The sequence below is a fragment of the Anoplopoma fimbria genome, chromosome 7, assembly GCF_027596085.1.
Source record: "Anoplopoma fimbria isolate UVic2021 breed Golden Eagle Sablefish chromosome 7, Afim_UVic_2022, whole genome shotgun sequence".
NCBI lineage: Eukaryota > Metazoa > Chordata > Actinopteri > Perciformes > Anoplopomatidae > Anoplopoma > Anoplopoma fimbria.
This window is the reverse complement of record NC_072455.1, coordinates 16,672,927-16,700,687: the sequence shown is the minus strand read 5'-3', so window position 1 is coordinate 16,700,687 and position 27,761 is coordinate 16,672,927. Positions and strand designations below refer to the sequence as shown.

Here is a 27,761-nt window from a genome sequence, read left to right as displayed (position 1 = left end):
CCGCAAGCTTTTTCAAACAACAATCAACCTTGATAATCCACAGCCGATGAAGGGGAGGGTACGGGAAGAACCTGGAACAACAGTGCAGTATCGAAATATAGATTAGTCTTCAATCAGTGAGGCTTTAGAAGGAGTCTATTTTTTTTTTGCCTCAGGGGACTACCTGCTCTGCTTTCAAATGAGTGAGATTGGAGAGCAGCAGGGAATAAGACCAAGAAGAAAACCTGATTAAAGATTGATTCCCCTAGTGAAGTTCTGACTGAAACACAAATCCATCCTTCACTGTGGAACAGTAAAATACAGCCTCACAGTTAACTACATATCTCTTAAATAGTTAATGCTATACACAGTACAGGTTCAGTAAACATTTCCTTTACTAAACACAGGACTGATCTATATTTGGCATACTTAATTGATTATGTTAACCTTGTGATCGGTTCCACAGCCTGAAAGTAAATGAGCTAATCCAATACACTGGCTTCAAATGGAGATAATGGCTCAACGGCTTTCGTATCACATTACAACACACTGCAAAGGACATGGCACAACATACTACATCATACAGCTATAATGTTTCACATATCAATGAGTGGAAAAGCAGCCTAATGTATTCCCAGCACAAGAAGTACAAGAAGTATGCACAACTATGTGTCTGCCTAACATTAGTAAGGGAATAACAATTACTAGTATTCCAGCATTGTTTAGAAACTGCAAGACTGGCTACTTTCTTGTACATTTCATCCCATGACTGCACTGTGCAGGCTAAAGATTAGGTAAGATATTAGATAAGGTTTAATTAAGAGAAATGACACACTGGAAGCAAAGGCCATATTACATGGTTTATACTTAATCTATTTTGAGTCCAAAATTCACAATTAACAACATATACAGACAACAATGCAAGTGTTTGCAGATGCTTTGGTCTAACTTTAGATCAGTGGTGAGCAACACAATGCTCCCAAGATGCATTTGTATGCAGCTTCTGTCCTAACATTAGGTACTGACAAGCCTTCACAGAGTAGAGAATTAATCAGTGACATCAAAGTTTGTCATTTGGGTTTGTAATGAACACCTGCACACAGTTTCATCGCCAGCTGTTCCTGGCTGAGCTTCAATGCTTTGACCTTATTACAATATCTGGATTAATAATCCATCAGCAAGAGCCATTCCAAACACACACACACACAGTTCAAATGATGGTAAGAAGCAAGTGCAGTAGAAATAACTTTGTCTACTTTGCCTGTTAAAAGTGTTCTTATTTCAGCTCAGTCAGTCATTCTCCAGTAGTGTCCCCCTGGCACGATGGGACTGCCGGGGAACTACTTTTCGCAGCATTTCCCTCTTTCTTCAGGGTCTTCAGGCACTTGTCAAGCCTTTTGATGCACAGTGTCACATCCTCCCGAGCGATGCCCACAGCTGAGGCAGCATTAAGGTAGGGACAGGGGTACGCCTCAGAGTGGGACATAAAGCCGCGGAACCTGTGTCCACTTATAGTCTGGTCCTTACCCAGCGGTATTACCCTACAAACATAGGTGAAAAACAGAGACAATGTGGTCAAATACGGATTATTTCAGCATAGAAAACAACCACTATGACATGGCTAAAGTTTAAGCTTTTCACTTGAAAAACAAGTACTATCATTTCAACAACATTTTAAGTGTAAGAGTGTAGATCTGTTAATCTGTAATGAGACAGTACCCTAGTCATTCTATTAAAATATTTATCAAACTAAACTTAACTAAGCATTAGAAAAAAAGACCTCTAGTCTAATTAGTGATGTACCATAGCTTTTCAATAACATCCCCCTAGCCCACAACTCTGGGCCTCTTTAACCATACTTAAAATACCTATTTTATACTTAAAAGCGGTACTTATAATAATTTAGTCATAGATCATTCCTCACTTATACAGAACATGCTATTCCTCATGTCATATGGAATGTGAATTTCAAAGTAAGAACTGTGTTCTGACAATTTCTGTGTTTAATTTGTAATATGGTGAACCAAACAATTTTTTAACACATCTAGCAGATGTGCAAAATGAGCACTCCTGACAAATGTAAGTCCAGTATTCACTCTCCTTTTAGCTCTGTTTTTGTCTCCTCTGGGAATGAATGGCTCTTTAGCTGATAAGGGCTCCACTTTTTTCATCAGCTACTTGTCACTAACTTTGTCTGTTTTATGGTGTACAGTGGGTTTTTAGAGCTTTTTATCTCAATGCAAGCACAATGAGAGTAGTGACAGTAAACCGGAGAACCAAAACAAAGAGTTGAAAGCCATCACAACTGCATTGTTAATATTGATTACGGAGTTTTAAAGATCAAGTTTTGTGTAATGGATATCATATATATATATATATATATATATATATATATATATATATATAGTTGGTCCGATTTGCTGGCATCTGATCTGGTCAGGTAAACATTAGCAGTTAGCATTTGAATTATTGTGTCATTTGAGCACAAAGATCCTTACAAGAAAGGTTTAACTTTTAAGTCAGCTGTTGCTAGTTGTTCTTCAGCTTCATTCTAGAAGTAAATTCCTTTAGAACCTTGAATGATATAACAAATGAAAAAAAAACAGATAAACCATAAATGACAGACATGAGGCAGTGTTGTATTCTCAACGTACTGCAACCTGAAAGTGTTTCAGAGGAAGATATTTCAAGCAAGAAACACGTTTAAGCTGCAGTTGGTGTCAAAGGGTCAAACTCTGCAATACTGTAAACGGTACGTATGCTGCTGAAACTTGGCAGGGTTTCCCCCACGCTCAGCACAGTTAAAACTCACTTTAATCTGAAAAGAATTACTGACTAGCTATTAGGGACCATGCATGAGAGCATCCATTGTGATAGAAAAAAGGATTGTAATGAGATGTGGATCTCTTATAATATGTTGAATAGCACATTGTTGATGTGAAATAAGCCAGCTGCCTCTCACGCACTGAAAATACTACGTAAAATAAATCTGCATTATATCCTGCAATAAATCATAAGATGCGTCATCGAAGCATAAATCTCAAAAGTCAATGCATCTCATTACGTATGCTACTGCGATACAAGGAGAAAAGATTTGAGTAAGCTCTGCACTCTGGCCATGAGAAAAACGTTCACATCCTCACTGAAGGAATCAGGGAGGATGGAAGTGTGGAAGCTATTTGATGTTTTTTTAATGCAATTGAGCCATAAGTGCATTAAAACAAAAACACGACACAAGTATGACATAATGACCCAAATAAATCATTCATTTGGGGGATTTAAAATATTTAGATGGGCTCCCATGCTTGGTCATAAACCATTGAAGGGGAAAATGGAAAATGGAAATGACAAAAAGCATGTTGATACTTTTTGCAGCCATGAGGCAGAAGGCAACAATAAAGGATTGACCCCCTCCCTCCCTCTCAGAAAAAGCACTACCAGTGGGAGCGAGAACATGGCTCTGACTGTTTGTGTCGCCGTCCCGGTGGACACAACACCGCTCTGTGGGTCGTAATGGAAACATGTCAATAAATTGGGACGTGGCCCTGATGGGATGGGAAGTCTAATCATCCAAAGTAGTTTCCTCTCCACCAGACACAGCAGATCCATCTGGCTGATTGCTGACTTCCTCTGGCCATTTTGTTTGGCAACACACAGCTCATGTTCCCATTTCCAGGCCAGATTGTGGCCATGCCCATTTTAAAGTTTTCATACCTGGCTCCTGACACTTGCCGGGTGAACAACATGGAGCCCAGCTGAGTCACCGCCTTGTTGCTCTCGGCCTGGAGACCATCCAGAGACATGGCTGGAGGAGAGAGGAGCCAAACCCAATGAACACAAATACACACAACTGATTAAATGAAGTATTCAGGATTGAAGACGTGTGCAAATATAGGGTCAGAAATGTAGCATTCCCCACTCAAAAAGCCCCCAAAATAAACCAAAATACATTGACAGAATATACAGTCTGCAGAATTGCTGGTCTAAAGCCAGTTAATTGAGCTTACCCAGTGAAATGGGGTTATGTGGGGTGTGAAGCAATCTCTCCCCATGTGCAGAGGCTAGACTCTTCAGCTCCTGGGCCAGGAACAAATAAATCTCCTGCAGGACATGTAGACACAGAGAAGAGGCATGGAAAGACAGAACTACAGGGAGCGGGCCATGTGAAACTATAAATAGTAGCACAATCCTCCTTTCATACTCTGCCACGGTGTTATTTTAGCAGCAGCAGCCTTGGCTCTTTTTGCTTATTAGGCAAATCTGACTGCAAGCAGACCAGTCCACGTCCAACCCCCCTCCCTTCCCCCTTTTACTCATTTGCCTGACTGTGTGCGTTTCCCTTCCAAGCTTTCAGCACAAGCAATGTTTCCCCTTTCTGTCCCTCGCTGGCCAGGACCTTCACCGAAGGCACTCATTCACCTCTGGGATCAATTAGAGAGGCAGGAGAGGAGCAACACAGGCTTTTATCCAGAGATTTATTTATCAACATGTTTAAAATATGATGAAGAAGCGAACTGGATAAGCAGGTTACGGAAAATGAATGAATGAATGAATGAATGAATGATGAAGTGTGTTAGTTCACTGAATAAGGCCAATGTACACAGATGTGAGAACAGGCCAGGCAGGGATGTTGCTAAACAATAAAAAAAAAAGCTGTGTTTTTGTCGCTGGCTACCAGCACCAGATTCCCAAGTGGAGCATCGCACATTACAGGATCTGCTGTGTGTGTGTGTGTGTGTGTGTGTGTGTGTGTGTGTGTGTGTGTGTGTCTACTGCGTACTCTGCTGACTCATGCTTTCCTCATTCGAAAACATCAAGAAGGAAAATATTTTCTCTGTCATGAGTCAAACACAAACAGCCTTCCAATGATGTCAAGTGTCTCCAAGTGTCTCTTGTTCTCTAATAACAATGGGTGACTTGATTGTCCCTGGAGAGGAGGGGTGCAAGTGGTGGAGAGAGTGCACGGCTACGACTCTGCATACAATAAGTGCGTGTGTGTGATGACTGAACCCCTTATCAACCAAAAAGAAAAACACTCTGGCTCTTTGCAATATCGAAATAAATAAATAAATGGTTACATGAGGCTGTAAATGAATCTCAAAAGATGAAATGTCTGAATTATTTAAAGCTTTTGACCCCTGTGGGGGGATGTGAGGAAATCACTCAGATCCGCAGACACCATGGAAAACCGGTCCTGTACATTAATTATGCATAATGTAGACCAAGAGAAATCAATAAGCCTTGATGGGTTCGGTTCATGCGAGAGGCCAGAGGTATTTCCTAGATGTATATTTCTGCTACAGAGTCGGTTTCACGCAGATCACATTATGGGTATTGTATGCCGTCCCGGAGTATGCAATTATTGGGTTTAGTTCAAGGTTGTAATTACGCAATGTATTCTTGAGGGATTCTACGATAGAGCATGTCAGAAAATTAGATATAGTCCAGTACATATACAGTGCATTTATGGTAGAGCAGTTTGGAGGTGTGAGAATGCTGCAGTGCCTTCCATTTGAAGAGGGGGATGCTGCATTGTGAGTAAGTCTGCTTTAAACCAGGGAGCCACCAGGGGATGTTTTCTAAAACTTCTGGATCAATTTTATCTTCCTATAGCATACTCCCACCCTCTACAAAGCTCATTGCTCACTGAGCAGTTAAAAGTCTCTTTCCTCAGTCAGAATGCAGGGAAAGAGCCACACGCACACACACGCACACGCACACACACACACACACACACACACACACACACACACACACACACACACACACACACACACACACACACACACACAACACACACACACACACACGATCTACTGCAATTCAATACAACTTATGTAAGCTGTCCTTTTCAGTCCTCAGGGGAAAGATGTTGACACAGCACGCATAGAAACATTCACATTGCCGCAGTGTTTTTAAACCCATCCATGTCGTTCTTTTCATTTGGAAGCATCCTGCAGATATCAAACCCTACCTGAAGCATGTGACAAACTATATATTGCAATATAAGGTGATGTGTGCATGCTCTCACCTTTCTTTCTGTTAGGAGTTTCTTGTAGCCGCTGGCTCCCAGGGTGAGAAGGGTAATGAGGACGTCAAGGGAAGGTGAAGCCGATGCTCGACCTGGACAAATAAACCCAACAAGTAAATTGGTTAAGCGGCAATAGGAACTACACCAAGTTGGCAGTGTGCAAACACACCTAATTATAAGTATACAAACCCAATCCTAACATGAACCTTTCAACAAGAAAAGAAGCATCAGTAGCTGTGAAGGTGAAGCATCACATGTATGTCTTTATGGCAGACCAGGTATCAGTTTTCTCTAACTGTCTGCATGAGTCCGGCTCAAAATAATTAAAACTGAAACTGTATAGCCATGATGAGCCAAGACACTAGGGAGTGACATAAAATCTCTGACCGAAATGCAATTGTAGCACTAAACGTAAAAAAGCACAATCTGTCATGGAATAACTGGTCAGATTCTTATTTTAGTTTACTTATATATTACTTATCATATTTTAACTGTTGTAGATGTAAATGTGCTAGATATTTAAGAGATAATAATAATATAATAAAATAAAACAAGATACAGTAAAAAGAAAAAGAAACAAAAACCGAATGAAATACACATCCACTTATTTATTATTCAAATCAATTACCTACATAATTTCACTTTATGTAGCTCAGCCACAGTATTGTTAATACTCACCTGGGTACATTTTGCTTATCTCCTGTATGAAGGACTCATCAAAACCTGCGATAATGGCACCACCTACTGGAACCATAAAGTTCTTGTCCAAGCTCTGGACAAAGGCATCGATTCTCCCAACACGAGCCCCCTGATGAAAGACCGTCATGAAAAAATTAAGCAACCGCCACGTCTGCAACAAATGAGTACAGTGCATGATGACAGAGAGGACGCTTACAGATCACACAATGTCTTTTCAGAGGTGAGCTCCGATTCAAATCCAAGTAAAGACAAGCACAAAGTGTTCTAGCGCTTGACAAATGAGAGATGGATTGAGGATAAGAGGTACTAACCTGTTGTATAAGGTGCATGCATTTGGACGACTGTACGCCGTATGCATTGTTTACTATGTGGGGAATATTATGTTTGGCACACAAAGCAGCCAGTTCCTCAAGCCTGTAAGACAAGATAATTACTGACGTATCCTTACTGGTATTTATAAATCACTACTACTGTAACATCTAGAACATTTCTCAAGGGGTGAATGGAAACTTATATTACCTGTCGGGGACACGCGGGGCAAAGCAGGAGGTTGTGGAATGAAGACACAGGATGTTCTCAGCTCCAAGCTCTTTGATCTTGCACTCAACTGCTTCCAAGTCTGTCCGCAACTCATCACCCTCAAGAATATTCTCCACCACCACGGGTTCAAAGCCTGTTGAAACAGTCAGACATGATCAAGAGACAGCGAAAGCCCTCAAGTGTAATTGTGTGTGTGTGTGTGTGTCTGTGAGAAATGAGCACACTTCTACCTAGCATAAGGGGTGAAAATGACAACAAAAAGTGCAAAGATTTAGTCTGTCATCGCATAATAAGGACTTCAACCTGCTGCCATATTTCTAACAACAATGTAGTCTGTGAACAAAATGTAAGGTTGACAGGCAATTGCTGTCATCATCACCTGCTGTGATCATGGCTTTGAAACAGGACTTCTGGTCGATGCGAGGCCAAATGATGTAGCGGGCCTTGGGTCGTCGATGACGAAGGGTCAGGAAGCACAGAGTCAAGCTCATTCCTGTTGCCATGGGAACCACAAAGCAGCTTGCCACACTCCGGACACCTGTTATCGAGGTAGACATACCGTGCATTTATAATTTTAATTTAGACACGTCACCAGTTTTAAACATAAATTTCAGTTCACTTATCACCATACTGATACGCAGCCTGTGAAAACATCGGTTTCTGTGGCTCAATAAGGAGCTTTCCAAGGTTTGAATAAATAACCCTGGTGATGTCATCAGAGTTATCACAGCTTGGATTTAAGACTTAAAATGTAGTCGACATTACAAATGATCTAATGAAAGATGCCACTGAGTTGCATTAAGGGAAATGTAGGATCCCTTCTTTGTGGAACCTGACCAATACCAGGGACTTAAAGTATGAATATATCTGACTCTGCTGCATCAATTTCTTTTATTTTGGAATATGTCTCCTGGGAATCCCCCAACTTTATGGAAGTGCAAGATTTAAGGGCTCGAGGGGCCCCTTCGGATTACCATTCTTATTTCTAGTCAAAGCACATCAACTGTTCAGTGGCTAAAAAGTAAGAAAAATGACATTAATTGGCACAAATATTGAATGTTCTTTAGTTTGTATGATAAGATATACACACCTGAGAGCTTTAAGATGTCCAACACCACTGAATTGGTCAGCTTGTTAAGCAGACTGGATCCTGCAGCTTTAGGCTGAATAGCAGCAATGTCACCTGACCGACCTATGCCATGGATCAACCTGCATAAAACAGCTGGATGTCAAAACAGAAACTGTAAAACAACTTTCTTAATTTGTAGCATCCAAATATAGTATTTCACAGGTCACTAGTGAAGATTTGTTTGGCTAGAGCAAGTTTTTCATCATAGGTAAATCAGTTTCAATGTTTAAGTTGGCTGGTAAGCTAGTACAGGGACCTTGATTTAAGATTTTTGTTCCACACTTTCACACTTAAATACATTAATTGGTAACAATTAACAATGACCACATTTATGGGATCCTTATCAAAAATGCTTATTTTAAGAAACAACTGATGTATATCGTTATCAGATTTTATTAACTCTCAAATATCAATATTGATCGGGCTCCAATGTTGTGTGGCTCGTAATCTATAAAACCTGACTGATAAAAAATGTAGCTTTTGCTATAGTTAGGTTGTTTGCTTGATCAAAAAAAAAAAGTGTTATACAGAGTGACTCCAGTCAAACGTTAATGATTTTTAAACTTTAACCTGTAATGTCGTCTTGCCACGAGGCTGGATGCCACCCGGCCCTCCCTCTCTCCCACACCACAGTTGCCGAGGAAGTTATTGCTGTCCATCACAGCCAGCTCATTCAGGAAGAGCTCTATGGTGCTCTCACTCCACCCCTCCTCCGGACACTTACCCTGCAACATAACCAACATGCCAAGTGGATGAATCTACAGTGACTGCAGTGACCTTGAGGAAACATGAGGGCAGCTGTAGACATTTACCTGCTCCAGTAAGTGTCTAATGAGCTGCTCATGGCTGCGGCGTGCCTGGCTCCCCTGTCGAACGTAAGATGTTGACACTATCTTCTCACTCAGGCTGAAGTTTTCACTGTTCATCTCTGAGAAAGAAACAGCTTCATGTTAACATAAGCTGCCAACTCTCAGGCACATGTGGGAATATTTCAAACAAAAATACTTAACTTAATTGTGCTCACAGTGTGTATCTTTAGAATATAAGACTAACACATAAATTATATTATATTGATTAATTATATAAAATCATCTCCGATATCTGCCTCTCCTCTCTTCAGTATAGCCAGATTTTATCTCATCAAGGATATTGGCATATATGTTGCCCTGTAAGTAAGAAATTGTTGTACCAAAATAGCAAAGATAGAAAGAGAAACCTGGAAGCTTATTTTTCAGGTGAAAATGTCCAACTCAGTGTAAAATGTGTTGATAATTATTTAACAAATTCAAAAGAACCTTATGAGGATGTTTAGGTTATTTGTTTGTGTAAAAAATATTTCAGCAGATATATTATTATCACATTTGTTTCAAACTCCTAAATATTAGTTTTGATATTTACCTAACGGATCTCGCATCCATCAGGCTCTACTTTTGTCCGAAAGAACAATACTGGTGATCATTTTGTGCACATTTTCTATTTTAAAAGTCACACAAAGAGCACACTGACAAATTCATTAGATGGTTCATAAACGGGTTTACTATATAATCAACGACTGTCATGTCAGTTGCCTGGTCATGAGGAGTTTTCATTACTCAATGAAAATAGTTGTGTAATGTCTCCTGTGGCTCTTGATGAACCTCTGTCATTAATGGTAAGCTTAGTTTGGGCTTGTAGACTATTTGTTACAACAAGTCAGGGTTACCAATATTTAATGATATGGGTGTTTGCCAGCAATGGGGTGGGGGGTCTAAAAGAAAGGTGTTTTTGGTTGCATGCATGATGGGAAATATCAGACCCAGTGCTTTTGGTGTTAAACACAAAACTCAGGACATCTTGGCCTCTGAAGCTTGGACTTTAAACACTTTTTTTTCACAGACATATTTTTTCCATCAGATTATTATGAGTTCCCCCGACCTTATGAAAGTCCAATAATACACAGCTCTATCAGTCACGACATACCCATAATAAAAACATGTCTGTAGAGTGAATGAACATGAACATTGTGGAAACATCAACATGTATTGGGGTAAATAATGGTCTGCATTACTGCACCAGAAAAGCAGGGCAGAGGGGTAATAGAAAAGCTACATTTCTACCCAGTTCGTTGCAAGCCAGGAGACCATAAATAATAATATATTAATATTAATTCATATATATTCTTACCTCACAGCTTTCCTGTGAGACTCTCCGTGTTTCGTACCGTCAACCCGCCTCCAAACAAACTGTCATGAGAGCGGACAGGAGGAGGAAGCAGCGATGAGCGTCAGCGAACGTCGTCTTCTTCTTCTTCTTCTTCTTCTTCTTCTTCTGTAGGGTTTAACGGCAGCTCCGGCGTTACCGCCACCTGCTGGAGGTAGTTAACTCCTACAGGGTCCGGTTTGTCAGACGCTTCCTAAATCATGTTATCTATGTTATCTAGTACCCTGCTACTGTGAGCCCTAAAGTTTTCATCATTCCCCTCCTATTTTCTATTTCCACCCCCATTTCTAACAAAAAACACTATTTTAAATTGAATTTAAATGTCTCTCCTGACCCCAGTGCTGCTGCCACTCCTTATAGATTGTCTTCCATTCCAATAAAACAGTAACCACACAGTTGGGCAAAACTCGGGTTTCATAAACTTCTCAAATTCATCAAATAGTTGACTAAAGCAGTAGTGTTATTCTGCATGAGCACAGTGGCATTAATCCTGCCTCGCCTTGTAGTGCACACATAGATTACTATAAATAAGTTAATAATAATGGTCACTTCAAGGGTTTGATTAATTCATAACCACGAATCCTTCTGCTCAACCATGATTCAGCCATGATTCCTGAAAAATAACGGCAAAAAGTCCCATGATCTAGGAGATCTGTTCATGGGACCATCAGTGACTGTTTTCAGTGTCCATGATAATATCCTTGTATAGATGGGTTAGCCAGTCAGTTTAAAATTCACCATTTACTTTAAAGGAAAGTTTTATCTCTTTGATTAACTAGTTTTAATTTTAATTATTTTTTTTAAGTAAAGGAAAACTGTATTGCTTTAATTAAAAATTTTTAAAAAAAATCACGAAAAACATTCTTTATATTTCACCAGAAACCAATGGCAGAAAGGAACAAAACAATAAAAAAATCTAATATATAAATAAAGAAATATATAGTGTACTGAAAGAAAAAAAACAGAACTGTACAGACATTAATTAGCTGATATTTAAAAACAGTTATGTTTTTATTAATAAGTTAATTGAGAATGAATAAACATAGCATTTAATTGCACTACCACGTACATATACACACTTGATATTGCCAAGCCTTCAGAAACACATACAACATTATATCATCATTTAAACTCTATGATCAAATGTATTCGAATTATTTGCAGGATATGAGAACAATTGCAAACCTACATCATTTACAGGGTTGATAGTATGAGGACCAACAATAATGCACTTCCATAGTGTGGCTTTACATGGGCAATGGTGCATGGGTACTGGTGGAATATATCAATTTTAACTTAAGTAAAAGTAGCAAAAAAATGTCCTATGTAACAATAAAACTCCATAAAACTCACTCCAAAATAAAACCAATCCTCTCTCACCCTGACCTGGAAAAAATGTAACGACCTGCCTGAGTAAATAAGGCTTGCAAAATTAGTAATCTCTTTTAAATCACTTCTTAAAACACACTTTTACAGAATGGCTTTTATGTGATGTCGTCGCTTTATGTTTCGTTTATTTGGTTTTACTATCTTATCTTATTTTCATATACTATTTTATGTTTATCTATTTCATTTTATTAATTTAAATGATTCTCACTTGTTATTTCATTTTATTTCTTAGTTTAGTTTTATCCTATCCATTGTTTTTAATGTTTCATCTATTGTACTGTTTTGCTGCCTTGTCTGTCGAAGCACTTTTTAAACCCTGTTATTAAAAGGTGCTATATAAATAAAGTTATTATTATTATTATTATAATTATAAATGCTTTAACCAAAATGTATTTAAAGTTTTGAAAGTAAAAGTGAACATTATGCAGAATGACTCCTTTTCCGGGTCATACAATATTTAATACATAGCTGGATTCATATAACTTGTATGTGTGTGCAGCTTTTTAATGGTCAATCTAGAGCACATTTAACTGATCGTATATACTGCTGGGTACATCCATCTATAACAATGTATCATATGTTCTAAATATACAAATTGTTTAAAAAATATTTTAAACAAGTTGTTTTTTTAATTATCAAAAATAAAAATGGAGTGTACCAAAAAGCGCAATATTTCTCCCTGACATGCAGTGGATAAGAAAGTAGCATCAAATGGAAATACTCAAGAAAAGTACCTGTAGCTGAAAGTTGCACTTAAACACAGTTTTTGAGTAATTGTACTTAGTTAGGCTACTTTCCACCACTGGATAAGGGGGTTGGCTTGTATTTAACCCTCAAACATGTTCTTATTCTTCACAGTAGCAGCATTTAGCCTTCTCACAGTTTGCCTGATTCTGTTATAATTATGGTAAAGCAACATATGTCGAAAATATAGCTGGACAGTCTGGCTGAAATTAAATAAAAGTTACAATATCACAATATTTCATGTAAGCAAAAAAATGAATTAGTGTTACATTTAGTGTTAAGCTGATATATCTGCATCTGAAAAATATATATTTTTAAAAATAATTAATTTAGACAACACAATGAAAATAAGATTTTTTTTTATATTGAATTAGTCCCAAAACATATGAGAAAAAGCCAAAAAAATGATCACTCACACACAGATTCAACAATGTATTTGTTAGGACTGCTTACATGTTTTTTATATTTTGTAATGAGCCTGACAGTACTGTAATCCTGTAGTAGCCCACAGCCCCAGTGACACAAAACCCTACATTTTTCCACACACAGAGGCAGATTACTTTAAAGTTATATACAAGTGTTATACCTAAAGACAATATAACTGATCTTTGCATGTATCATATAAGGACAGGATTCCAAACGGCCACAATTCAAGCATACATGAATCCACTACAAAGAACAAGGGAAAATAGACTTTCTGGAGGAAAAAAATGTCTCAATGGAACCAGGTATAGATGTGGATCTGCTGCAAAGGGTAGAGAAAGATGGCAATTTGATGGCATAGCAGGGCTTTCAACTCATCAGCTATGCCAACATCTTGCCTTCCTTCCTGGACCCATGTTTAAATAGAGGTCGGATGGTAAAGTCCACTCAGGAGCGCCGGGATGACAAACGCTCACACTGAAGACATTTTACACTCGTGAAGCGTAAAGTGACCGAAACAAGGAGACAAACAGAGCCACGTTGATCCAGCAGGTCTGTGCGTCATAAAATACCTTAGAATAACTTCACAAACAAGGATATATAGTCCAGAGTCATAATATTATGTTTGGTCCCAGGATCACATTAAAAAGTATGACTCCACCATAACTTCGAAATAGGCGAAAAAAGAAAGTGAAAATGCAAAAGTAGCGAGGAAAAACAAACATATTTAGTGGATGTGAACAAAAATAATTGTAGGTCTTTTCCTCCGTTTATCCTCACACTTACCTGTTGCAGTGTGTGTTTTTACCCAGCTCTCCCTCGGTCGCTCCCTCAGATCCATGTGTCTGTGTAAAAAGTAGGCTGAGGGTTGAGGAGATAAGTCTGCCCTCCACCGCCTACTTCTGTACAGAGGCTGAGCTTACTGACGGTGCTGGGTGGATGTGCTGTGGCAGTTCACAGTACAGGAGGTGTGTTTGGGGTTTGGCCGTGCAGCTGTGCCGTGGCGTGGCTTACTGCACCTTTGGGTGCTGACGAGGGATCTAGTTGGCCAAATTTGAAGGGGAGGGGGGGGGGGGCATCCTTTCGAGGAGAGAGAGAGAGAGAGAGAGAGAGAGAGAGAGAGAGAGAGAGAGAGAGACTGCAGAAATGTCCAAACCTGTTTGGACCGATGAAATCCGTCCAAACCTGTTTGGACCGATGAAGATCCCAAGTAATTCTGTAGTAAAAGATGAAATACGTTTGAAAAATGTAAAAAACAAAGCCTGTGCCACATGTGTCTTGTAGTCTACAAGGGTGCTATTTAGACATCACTATCAGGGCACATTACACCATAGGAGTTCATTTAAATGATCACTGGAGAAACTGTTGTTTAATTCCCTACACAGATATTATAAATACATATGGCCAGAGCCTCAAATTGGTATTTATTTTCATAAATACAGAAACACTGCTTCTACTTCTATTTATTGACTAAATGGGTGACTTCCATGAAGTAGGCCTACTGTCCTGTCACTTACAAAGGTGTATTAGTGTATCTGTATGGTGTTTTGTGTGATGTGTATTTAATTGTGTGCCAATATTTGTAGTGCAGTGTGGTTTTATGATATAGAGAGCTCTATATTTAACTAGGGGCTAACTAGGGACATTAGTTGAAAACAAGTAATAGACTATAAACTCTCCCTGTGACTATGTCAAATTTCATTAACCCTATCAAATAAAATAAATTATAATGCAATTAATTCCCTGGCCCCTGCAGTCTACATGTGGAAGTGTCCTGATACTGAACCCCAAATTGCTGTGAGTGTGCTTGTGAATGTTTATCGCTTCTGAGGAATAGGTGGTACCCTGTTTTATTTTGCCTCCGCAGCCAGTGAATGAATGTGTAAATGGTAAAGTCCCATTCCCAGTTAACTGGAAACCTGACTTGCTGATCCACACATAAAATAAACCATGACTGCAGAATGCGTTTCATTAGTGAATCACACAGAATGATTCAAAAGCTGTCTAGACCAGAAAGTGATGGCTATCCAGGACAGGAAACATCATTTTACGTGAGTGACCTCTTTAGCAGCTTTAGCAGCTCCTCTAAGTAAAAATGTTCAGTGTTGCTGTTGTACGTGCCACTGATTGCTTAGCAGATATACAGTCATTTACACAATGATTCATGAAGAGTCAGAAGAAAGAGCATCTGTGTCCCTCCAGCAAACACGGGAAGTAACTATTACATTTACTTTATTTCAGAGAAAAATATGCCACTCTTTTTACTCCACTTCATTGACATCTTTAGTTATAAATCACTTTTTAGATTAGGATTTTTTACATACAAAAAATGGAATTAAGATTAAACCTAGATTTCAACCTTTTAGGCTTGTGACCCTTTACAAAACAGCAAGGTCTAGCTGGTCCTTTCTCATGACTCATGTCTTTGAGTCATTAGCAGCTACACCAAAGACATATTTTCCCTATAAACTCTCAAATGATTAAATTCAAATTTGAGGTTCAAATAGATACAATTATCCATTATTTCACAAAAGAAACAAATATTGGAGAAATGTTAGAAAAATGTTTATCGCAATTTAGTTTAATCACCTTTTCTGATTTTATGACCCTTTGGAGGCAACTGAGTCCAGTTTGGGAACAACTGGATTAAACTAGCATATAGGGTAGCTAAAAGTAAAACAGTAAAATGCTACTCAGACACAATATATAAACAATCTAATAGTGTTAGAAGCCTGCAGAAAGTAAAAAAGTACTCTTACTTACAATAAATTAGGTACATTTTACTGCTATACTTCTGTACTGAAATTATACTTTCAGAGCAGGACTTTTACTTGTAAAAGACTGTTTTTATATTTTGAATCTGGTGTAACTACTTAAGTAAAGAATATGTATACTGCTAACCACAGATGCTCAAGATTGTAAAACCCAGCGTCATTTTTCATTCTAATTTAAAATGTAAAACTGTTCTTCTCTGCATACAACATACTACATCGCTGATGACAATTCTGTTCTCTTAGTTTCAACTTTTGGGAAAGAAACGTTCCAAATCACTGATTGGAATGTTTAATCTAATCTTTAAATGCACATATCAAATTTCCGTGTGAGTAGATATTAAGCGTGTGAATATAAGCGGATAAACAATACATGATTCTCTCTTTTAAAACAATTTGACAATCCTAAAGTTGACTTTAGCACCTTTGCAATTGATGACTCACTTCCGAAGGAGTCAACACCGGCCACACCTGTCAACTCCCACAGAGCAAATACTTTAAATTACAGGACTTGACAGGGTTAACCTTTCCATTACGTACAGTAAGCATTTGTTTATCATGGTTACCGCGTCGTAAATAGAAATTGTAGGTTCTAAGAATTTTGATTTTATTGAAACAGGTAGTGCCATTAAGGTGATGACTCTCCTTTGAACTGTTAGCAACAGAGCAGTATGATATATAACATGGAGACCGCTACTAACGGTGAGACTAACAGTTGTGATCTAACTTAACATGCGACTGACCAATATCACAAGTTGGCTTTTTCAGGACAGATGTTTTCACGCCTGATCTAAAAACCAAACAGATATTTAGGAATCAAGATTAAATATTAATCATAAGAAAATGCAGAAATAAAAAATTTGTAAAGTGATGGACTCAACAAAATGCAAGCAACACATGAAACATAGACTGTAAACACACACTTATGACTATGAAGGAACATTTAACTTAAGGGGACACTATGTCACAGAAGTTGTGACATTTGAACCTTTCAGAATTGCTTAGTTTGAAAGGTCAGCTGAGAAAGGTTTAGACAGACTGCTCTGTTTTCTCCTTATTTGGTGTTATTCCACTGTTTCTGACTCAGTTTAAAATGTCATAATGGCATTTCACTGTGTTTATGGCAATTGTTGTCCATCATTTTCTCTGTGTTCCAGACAAAAACCCTCTCCCAGGCGATTGACAAGCTGAATCACAGAGCCACATGTGCAGCAGTTATAAGTCAGATCAACACCGACCCTCTTGTGAGTCATCGTATGGTCTCAAGTCCTCTGAGGCCTCCCCCATTTTTTTTCATAAAAATAACTCCCCACATAAATCCCGCAAAAACAGCCAAACAGGGCACTTTTGGTGATGACTCGCCTGTCTCTGAGATATTTTGAATCTATTCTCTCAGTCCGCCTCAGACAAGCTTGTAACAGGATTGAGTGAGTGTGCAGGATTTTGGCCTTGAGCCTCCTCTGAGACGTTTTTCCTTTTTGCTGAGTCAAATGCAAGCACACCCTGTAGCAGCGAGCAGATGAAGTCACAGAGCAAAGTCTGGCCGATAGTAGGCTGACTCGCCGAACAAGCCGCCCTCGGTGCTACTAACCTTGCCCTCAGAAACATGTGGAGTTTATTAACTGTTGGCAAATTACTTAGAAAGTAGTGAAGTTGGTCTATGGTCATAAAATGTGAGCGGAAAGAGGGAAAATCCCCACAGACTCTGCCAGAACTGCCACTGACTCACAAATTTAAAGGAATCTGTATTGTTTTGCAGTCAACTTGATGAGCTCATATATATATATATATATATATATATATATATTTATGTTAGAGCTGCATTATAACAGTACATTACAAAACAATATCGACATCATCTTGCTGTCAAGTTGGACATTACAATAGTCTCTTCTTTAGTACCTGTGTTTCCCGAAATGTAATCCCTTCCTCCTAAATTCACCTGAATTGACTTCAACCTGATATGTTCTTCATGCAAATTAAGGAAGTGTATCTTGTATTTACAGTAATACATTCACTATGTGTGTACTTTACAATTAAGTGGCATTCTGGGGGCAAAGCATGACAGACTGTAAAAAGTATGAAATTAATATTTCATTGTTAACTAAAAGCAAGAAACGTAACCATGACACTGGAGGCAAATATCAGAAATTAAAAACACAATTTAACTTCAGAGAGGAAATAGTACTTTGGAACACACAACTCTTAATAGCATGGACTTATGAAAATATGGTTGTAAATAATAACATAATAATAATAATAACAATAATAATAATAATAATAATGATGATGGTAATAATAATAATAATGATAATAATAACAATGTATCATATAAAAGCACTGTATATACTAATATAATAACAATATAACTTTCAATTTAATCCTTTCTTGATTTAATTTTTAATAAAGGTATATGGTTCCATCTAAAACTTAACTGTGACTTGTAGCTAAACTAACACTTACATGACTTCATTAGATGTACCGTAGGCGTATTATTGGGTCTTCCAAACCAAAAGTCAAAAGTCTTGTGTATCCAGCAAAAAGAAAGAGAATGCTCCAGGATTTTGATCTTTCATGGGAGCAGTGGTTGCAACAACTCCTCTCTAGGCAAAAGCTGATGATGAAGGATATATTTGTTGTTTAGGTGAACATTAAAAGTGGGAATTACCTCAGTGATGATTGGGCTTTAGTCATCACACTGCAATTCACTGCAATTGATGTTCACATGCTAGATAAGTTTCCAGGGAAAGGTACGGGGAAGCATTCTTTTGTTTTGCCATCAAAACATCTTGGAATACCAGGAAGAATGAGACACACGCCTGAGGAAAGATTAGAGATATTTGGAGAGCTTGGGAAGTCAATAAACAGAGACAGCTAAAGCTAGCTAGACACCCCCTTATTAAATGATGTGGGATGAAGACACCATTGAGTGTGCAGGATTAGCCGGGGACTGAGCACTTGAAATACCATTTTTAAAAAAGCATTAGCAATGTTAGAAAGCTATGCTAACTAGGTTCACTAGAAATACAAAGTTGGCAGTGTTAAGTTGGGTATTCTTTCATTTGGACAGTTTGATATATATATATATATATAATATGCTCCAGCCAGTAGCACACCACAGAATGTACAGCACATGCTTTATATGCTGGCTCTCAGATGCTTTCACCAAGCCTTTAAGGGTGAAACAGGCCAAGCTATGAGGACATGTAGTGGTTGAGTTAGCAGAAAAAGAGTGTCTGTTTCTCCCTAAGGATTATAACCACCAACACCACAAACAATGCTATGACTTGCTTACCACTATAACTATTTTATTAACCTTACCTTGAGGAATCCGATGCATGTCTTTTCATGTTCAGAAATTCTACCCCCTCGTAGTGTCACCCACATAATACTTTCCCTTCTGGCTTTGAACTTCAAACTACCCTTTTTGTGGAACCAATATTTAACCAGGATATGTACGTGATGTCTGATGGGATGCACTCGTCAGGCCACAGGGGCCCTTAAAGGGCTTTAATTAGGGCTTCCCTTGAGTGACCTGCTGCCTGAAGTTGAGCTCCAAGCTTAGCTATGTAGGGCTCTATGTTTGTGGAAATTGAGAAAGTGGCCCTTTTTTTAAATTGAAGCCCCCTTTGCCCCTTGGGAGTCGTGATTTGGCCGATGAACAGTGATGAGAAACTGTTTGTTGTTGTTAACACAGAGCCGGACATCTACTTACCCAAGGTTCAGTTTTTTCACGGATCATCCACTGTACATTGTTAATGCACTTTATTTCACAACAGGGATCCATTTAGATTTGTTTTGATAAAACAAAACTGGGCTTGGCATTTAAAGCATGCCAGGGGGGCCTTACATGGTGGACAAAGAGACATGAGTCTGACTCCTGTTGTGTCTATTTCCAGGTAATCAGAGGGAAATCAGATTATATAATCTGATTTCCCTCGGTAGAAGCACTTGAAAAACATGTGACACAATTTTTAAGGAAAGATAAAAGAGATTTAATTCATGAGAAACCTTTCAAACTGATTTTTAGGTGCGTGGAATATCAGGAAGGAATCAAAGTCACAATTGCATCATAATTGTTAAAATATTGAAGAGTCAGGGTTTGATCACAAGAGGGCGCCCTATTCCACAACTAGTCTTCATACAGGCAGGAAGGGGCCACAGGAGAAGAAATGCAAATCATTGCCATTGTAAAAAGGTCCTTGTTCACAATGCTGATTACTATTTGAGATCATCATTGAGGATACCGCCGTTCAAAAATTGATGGTGAAAATCCTGTTTCCTCATTACAAACCTCTCAGTGTAAGTATTCTTACAAAGTCGACAACTGACAATGGAGAAGTCAAAGAACTTCGCAGGTTTACAAACAATGGGGTGTATTCATTTTACATCTGCAGGAAGTGTTTAGAGTCTTTTAAATGGATAATTCAGAGGATTTTTACATAAGAATTGTGTAAGCCAGGTGTGCATCCCAATACATTTTTGCATGACTTTTGAAAGATGCTAAAAATCATCCAAAATGACTTCATGTATTTGTAGGTGCCTGTGCTGTAGGAATTAATCGTTTCAGTTAATGTGCATCTATTCTTAGTCATTACTGGAAATCAGAACAAAGCACTACACCAATAAATGCTGCATGAAAAGGAGTACTTCAAATCATTTTATATTTTAGTACTAGATAGAGGTTAAAAAAAAGAATGGTCAAATGGTCATTGATGCAGCAAAGGCAGATATACTTTTTCTAACTTTTATTCTCTCATTTGGCTCAAGCTCCCCAAAACACCAATCCAACAATTCCCATTATGTAATTCCGTACCGTCTTTCATTAGTCCCCACTGCCTCCTAGATACCCACTTATTTCAAATCCTAATTTTTACGTTTCTGAGGAAATCTCAGTTTTAAGAAACAGCCAAGATAACCCTGATGACATCATCAAATTGTTTTTTCAAACTTCATAAAGCACCCTCCAGAGACCCATAAGTCATTATGAAACTGTTTTCACAGCTCGAGTACTACTAACCATGACACTGAATGTCATTTTGAAAATTTGTGGAGTGCTCATTTAATTCAAATAAAAAAGTAAAAGCCTTACAGAAAGCCTCTAAGCTGAATGGTTTCCAGCTCAACCACACCTTGCACTACAATGCACCTCTAAACTTAGCGAGATGAGGGCACAAAAGCTGTCCATAAGACTTTAAAGCTTAAGTGTGGGACAATTACATATAAATTAACGTCCATTACTCTAAAGCCCTTGCCAAACAAGATCCCACGATGCTGATTAATCATACATATTGTCATCATGGCAAGCTCTCAGCACCAGTGATGCCTTTTAAAATAATGTCCTATTATTATTAACAATTAACATTTTTTCCATGCCATAAATAAGCAATTGTACATGTTATGGCAAAGACTCCTAGGGGTGGGGGAGATTCAGCAAGCTCACCTTGGCATATATATTTAAAGAGACAGTTCCGAAAAGAGACTTCCCACTGAGGGTTGGTTTCCTGTTTCTGTGTCACATGGGTTTCTCCAATGCTCTGCCCCTTTAAGAGACTAGTGGTGTGGCCATGATTTTATTAACTACAATGGGAGAAGTGAACGTGATCATTGATTATGACTGCTTCTTTAGCCCCATTGTTAGCAAAGTAAATACCGGGCCACATATCTTCCGAACACCCTAGCTTAATAATATAATTTGATGCTTAATATGGCTGTTAGCTGTGTATATAGGACTATCTATTGTTAGCAAAAGCAATGTAAATACAATATGCAAATATAACACAATATGCTTTCATCCATTCATTCGTTCAAAAAATACTTAGAATAAAGGAAGTGTAATGTTGTACCGTTCGGAACCATTGGCATCAATTGTAATGTGTCATTTTTCTTATGGAGCACGTGTTGACAGTGTTTGTGTAATTACTCTCACTGCCAGAGGGGGGCGACACAAGTTACGAACTCCAACCTTAAGTTTAAGGCACTAAATGTAGTTCTTTTTGAATTCATTAGCAATAATGTGGTTGTAAGCAGGTATAAGGATGTGTTTGATAATGTATCTCCTACCATGAATCATCATGTAAAACGTTTAATTTATACATTAACACAGTATGGCTGTAACCATGTCTGATGCCATATAATTACACATATGAATAAATAAGGAGTAATTTTTGCTGACACCTCTACTATGGTGTGTTATAAACCATTAATTACTTATAAAGTAGGGGGGTTGAAATAAAGCACTACTAAGAGTAATGTAAACCAGCGAAAACATTGTTGCATATTTGAATCATCTTTATTTGTTTTATTATATACTTTGTGTTTTTACATAAAGAGACATATTTCTTTTACACATATAGATTATATGGTTAATTTGTTTCTGTATATATATACACCTTAAATAAATCTTACATTAACGCCAAGAAAATGAAAACATTTACAGTGCAAGAATGTTCATTAGAGGTCAACTTTCACGGTCGCTTACCCTGGTAAATCACAATCAATGCCTAGCTCACATGCTAAACCGGTTTGCCTTTTGATTTTTGATCTTTTACTTTTTGTTTTTCCTTTACTTTGGAAAAAGAAAAAAATAATTGTTTTCTTGACAGGAGGGGTTTTCACAATGGAAGTGCACAGGTAACTCACAGGATGCACATGTGAGCGTGGTGGTAGCAAATCATCTCTGGACCCGTTAAACAATACAATTTTGGGAGCTACGCGTCTCATCTTTCTTACCGAGAGTCAGACGAAATGGTGCCACAAGTCTGAATGGTAAATATGAAATATGAAGCAACCGCAAGCAGACAGTTAGCTTAAATTAGCACAAATACTGGAAATAGCAGGACATAGGTAGCTTGGCCTGCACTTAACCCCCATTTAAAACTAAAGCGTATCGATTTTACACTTGAATGGAATAAACAGATACTTTTGTACTAAGATAAGATCAGCAGGTGCTGGTTCTAGCTTTGTGTTTACCACACTAGAATGAATATTGCGTCAGTCTTCTTACCCAACTCTCGGCATCAAAGCAACAAAGTGCATTTCCCAAAATGTCTAACTCTTCTTTTAAAGAGAAGGGGCAAGTAGAAACTAATGGTGAGGCGTTATCATGTTAGTGTGTGGGCGCTCTGAGGGAAGAGTTTATTAGCAAATGTGTGCAGGAGAATTTCATAAAGTACATGAGTCATCCTTCAGGCCTGAAATTGTCTTTTAGAATCTTTGTTGAGGAATTGTTTAAGGAGATATACTATACTAGGGCACACGTAAAAGTTTAACATTTGAGTTTGGTTGATCAAGGGATCATAGTTTTCTATTAACTTCATCTTTGACAACAGATGTTAGAAAATATAGTGCCAGCATCACTTAGTCCGACTGTTGTTGAACTCGAGGAAGCAATAGGGCATTTAAAAGCCTACATTTTCTTAGCAGAACCTTTACAGTGTAAAATATTCTAATGAGATGTTGATTAGTCTTAAAAATAAATGCTTTTGAGTTGTGTTTTTGCTCAATAATACTATGAAATGTAAGGGCCTCCAGCATGTCATTGACCTTTTCCATCAACTATTACAAAAAAAAGGAAATAAATATAATACATGTGTGAACCATTCCGTTCTTGCAAAAACAGGAGTGTATATTTACAAAGTATAACCAATAAGTTCTTGGTGTTTCTTTCTGAATCGATGCATAAAAGTGAACATATATAGCTGGTCTAAGCTCAGCTGTACAGTCAGTGGGTAACCAGCCCAAGTTCCTCGCATGCATTTATCCTCACACATTCAGAGAATCTATTTACTATTATTTTACAGTTACTACGCTGCTGTACAGAGGCTGTGTTGAGGTAAAGCGGGTGTTTCTGGCCAGCTATAACAGGATGGGGGAAGATTTAGGAGAAATGGTCGGCAACTTTTTTTCTTGTGGGTTGTTGGACCACGTCGGACAGTAAGGACAGCGAGGGACAGATGCATGGGTGGGGGGTGTTGCAGTTCTCAACGACGACACACACCGTATATTGCTGTTAAATTTGTGATTTCCACATTCTATATAGCTTAAGGAGAGATTGTGATAATGATTTCTATTTTTCAGTATAAAACACATGTTTGGTGTTTTTTTTCTTTTTTTTTTTCTTGCAGTTAGTTGCAAAATACTGGTGGTATATCCTCTATTCTTAGATAAATATAGGGAATGGTCAATGTGTGATGACTTCAAATGCAGATTGCACACATGCACACAAAAGCACCTTTGATTAGAAAATAAATTGCACAAGTTCGATAGATATCATTGACCATACATGTTGACACTTTCTACATAGAGACTGAGCACTGGATTGCATTAAGAAGTTTTGAAGCATGTTTGAGAAAGTATACATTTTGGTATACAACTCCTTAAATGTTGATTTGTATTATTCACCTCGAAGTGTGTATTTTTACATGCAGTTGACTCTTTGAAACTACTACTCCAGGAGCTTGACTAGCCGGTGAGTTGAGCCCAGTTCTACTGTGAACAAAGCACTACACATTGACTAATCTAAATCAACCATGACACTTAAACACTGTTAAGGTTTTTTCAAATGTATTATTTTGACATTGACTTCGTTACGGAACGTTAATGAGCCTAAAGTACTCATGCCTTTTTTTTTTCAACCAGTGAAAGATATTGAAGGCTAGCATATATTTTGAGAGGCCAAACTTCAAATTAGGCCTTATTTTTTCTTGCCTTTGTCAGTCGGTGCGTGTGAAGCATGAAAAGTTCTGTACAATCAGAACGTGTGTTCAGTTGCAAAAGAACAAAAGAGGAGAAAATTGTTGAGATGGCTCTACATTACCTAATACTGCTACAGTACATCTAGTGCTACTTCTTATATTTAATGAAAATGAATCCAAAAATTAAAAAATGAATCCTCTGAAAGACATTCAGTGGTGAAGATGACATCCGGCAGGGGAGAGGGGAAGCTTAAGCTCGTCATTCAGGCTGAGCGCATTATGAATATGCAAATAAGAAATGACAACGGAGAAGTTTGTCCGCCCAGAGTGTTTCATCCCTTGTTGCTCGCATGCAAAGCCCACAGGAGAGTCTTTTTCGCTCAATATCATCAGACTGGAAACAAATTTCACCTACACAGTCCGCAATTTCCTCATCCACAAACTCATATTCACTCTTGGCGACATCTTCTTAAGTCTGTTGAAAAATGTGTGTTCAAATACGCTCACAATTTCAGCTCAGCCACTGCATTTAACATTAGAAGTTTTATAGAGCACATCTCTTGTTCTTCTCCCCAGAGTTCACAGGAGGTCATTCTCCTCAACCTACAAGACGTGGTCTTGATTTCAGCTCATCTAGTTACACTAAATGGAATGCATAATGCTTCTATATTTGGCTGATAACCCCCCCCCCTGCCATTTTAATAATAATAATAATAATAATAAATATAAATCCACTCAGGTTAGGCCTACGCTAAACCAGCCAAGTCGAAGTCTTGTGCCCTTGTTGGTCTTTCCCCTCCCCACCACCCCTCGCTAGCTGAAAATATCAGTAGATTCCATATTTTTTACATTGTCCTCTTGTCCAGTCCTCCTTCTTCATCTTTTATTCCTGGGGTAAAGGATCACAAGGGTCAGGTGAGAGCGATGCCAGACAAGAAGGATGTTTGTGTTGGTCGAGGTGGTTGTGGTGGTGACGAAGGGGAAAAAAGTGGGTCCTTGAAGTTCCTCAGATGGAGATGGGACAGGTGATGACCTTGTCCTCCAGCATGACGCTGACCACCAGGAAGACGAAATACAGCATGAACATGATGAAGCCGAGCAGCTTGCTCATGCGCCACTTGCAGGCGGCGATGGAGATGATGACGAAGAGGAGCATGATGAAGAGGAGCACGATGGCACAGAAGAGGCCGTTGGAGCTGACTGTCACCGGTTTCATGCCGTTGGTAAAGGACCACATGAGCCAGGGGAATGGCAGTCTGCGAAAAAACAAACACTTTACAGTCATTTTAGCAATTATGCATCACGTTCTTAAACTCAACAATGACTTGTATGGGATCAAACCAAGTTTAAATGGCTAAACAGGATGCCTTCTATATCAGAAGATGAGAATATGAAGCAAGTTGGTCAGGCAACATGTTTGTGAGACAATTTTTTTCTGGTTAAGACTTGTTTCCATGTCAATATCAGGTTGCTCACACTCAGCAGAGCATAACATAATGTGCAAAAAGATAATATGACACGGCACAATGTGAAAACAATAAATCTATAACTCAGACAGAACAAAATGAAGGCGCAACTTGGCCGCAGCTGAATTGCTGACGTACAGTTTCAACCATCAGCTTGCTGCAGTGCTGTAAGCAGCAGCTCATACGTGTTGGTATACTTTTGTTTATTTACTTTTAAAATAATACATATACATAAGTGCATCAACACCTCGTGTTATGTTACTCCATAAAAAAAAAATATGAAAGAAAATGGCTTTTATGTTCAATTTTACACACGTAAAATTGACATTAAAAGGACTGTCAAAAAACTTGAGGAGAAAAGATTTATCTATCAAACACACATTGTATAATATAATTGTAGGAGGCTTCGGGATTCAGGGTCATATTATGGCATACTGAATAACAGGGATTTAAACACAGCAGGACCATGCACATGCTCAGATGGCGTACCCAACGGTAATGTCGAAGATGTTGGAGCCTACGGAGCTGGATACAGCCATGTCACCCAGCCCCTTGCGTGCCACAATAACGCTGGTGATGAGGTCAGGGATGGAGGTTCCAGCTGCTAATATAGTCAGGCCCATAATCTCCTCTGTAATCCCAATGGTCTCTCCAACCTGGAAAAAAAAGAAGAAAAAAAAAAAGGAAACTAAGCTTTGGGATAAATAAAGCCTAATCTTTTGTTCTGGCTATTTTTAATTTCCTTGTGATGCTTGGGAGCTGATGGAAGTGACATAATTCTAGCTCTGACAATCTCTTTGTTTTAAATAAAATAGCTGTGATTATTATGGAGTGGGTGGATTATAGAATATGGTTTCATTTTAATTGTCAAGAAAAGGAACTGGAGAGAAAAGACGACTGCATCTTGCCTTTGTTTCTTGACAAGGATTATGCTTATGTTAGGATTTTACAATGTTCTGGGTCAGCTGTCAAAATCACATGACACCCACTCAAATTTTACAATGTCATTTCTAAGGGAGGGTGCAAATCTTTAGGAAATGTGTACCTGGTGAGCCCACCACACCATTAGGTAGGAGAAGGCCGCAATCCAGGTGATTGCCCCCAGGAAGGTGACAGGGAAGAATTTCTTTGATGTCTGAAAGGCAAAAGAAGAAAAGAGAGACAATAGTGAATATAGCATATATGGACTCCACACTTATCCATCCAAAACTGATTTGCGTTCTTGTGTGAAATATTTTGCTCAGGAGAACCCTGTCTCACACACCGCCTTCCTGACGTCAGGCAGCGTTAGCCACAGGGGGAGGACGATAGGTATGATTAAGAGGTAGGTGAGGCGCTTGCGGTTGGATTCGGGCCAGGACAGGCTCAGGGGCTGGTCCTCCTCCTCCTCATCCTCAGCCTGAAAGGAGACACAAAAGAACAAAGAGCGAAATTACATATAGATTACAAAACAAACACCAGAACTGGTAATACCACTTAAAGCATGTAACATTTGAGGGTTCAAATACCATAATCACCTAAAGTTAAACTTAGTTTCATATCAGGTAAATATGAGGCAAATAGCACATTCATTTGAGTCATGCTTTGTCCATGTTCCTAGGGGATGTCGGAAAAATATCATACAATCCAAGTGTCCCCTTGATCTTGATAATTTGTCGCATTGGGATACACCTCTCCATAGCAACTGTCCAGAGA

At 38.5% G+C, this 27,761-nt stretch overlaps 2 protein-coding genes across 2 annotated transcripts in view; both read right to left on the bottom strand.

Annotated features, from left to right (window-relative positions):
• Positions 1-841: 841 nt before the first annotated feature.
• Positions 842-10,647, bottom strand: sepsecs (Sep (O-phosphoserine) tRNA:Sec (selenocysteine) tRNA synthase). The gene is made up of 12 exons (XM_054601688.1): positions 10,542-10,647; positions 9,191-9,306; positions 8,949-9,103; positions 8,340-8,458; positions 7,629-7,787; positions 7,229-7,382; positions 7,021-7,123; positions 6,689-6,818; positions 6,011-6,102; positions 3,987-4,080; positions 3,694-3,784; positions 842-1,520 (listed from the first exon to the last, which is right to left on the bottom strand). The coding sequence occupies exons 2-12, from the start codon at positions 9,302-9,304 to the stop codon at positions 1,274-1,276; spliced, it is 1,458 nt and encodes a 485-aa protein (XP_054457663.1). The 5' UTR covers positions 9,305-9,306; positions 10,542-10,647; the 3' UTR covers positions 842-1,273.
• Positions 10,648-25,606: 14,959 nt separating this feature from the next.
• Positions 25,607-27,761, bottom strand: part of LOC129093567 (sodium/potassium/calcium exchanger 2-like) — a 35,748-nt gene continuing 33,593 nt past the window's right edge. The window contains exons 8-11 of the mRNA XM_054601620.1: positions 27,331-27,465; positions 27,112-27,201; positions 26,556-26,722; positions 25,607-25,856 (exon numbers count right to left, since the gene is read on the bottom strand). Coding sequence (XP_054457595.1) covers positions 25,607-25,856; positions 26,556-26,722; positions 27,112-27,201; positions 27,331-27,465 — 642 coding nt within the window. The remainder of the gene's footprint in view (positions 25,857-26,555; positions 26,723-27,111; positions 27,202-27,330; positions 27,466-27,761) is intronic.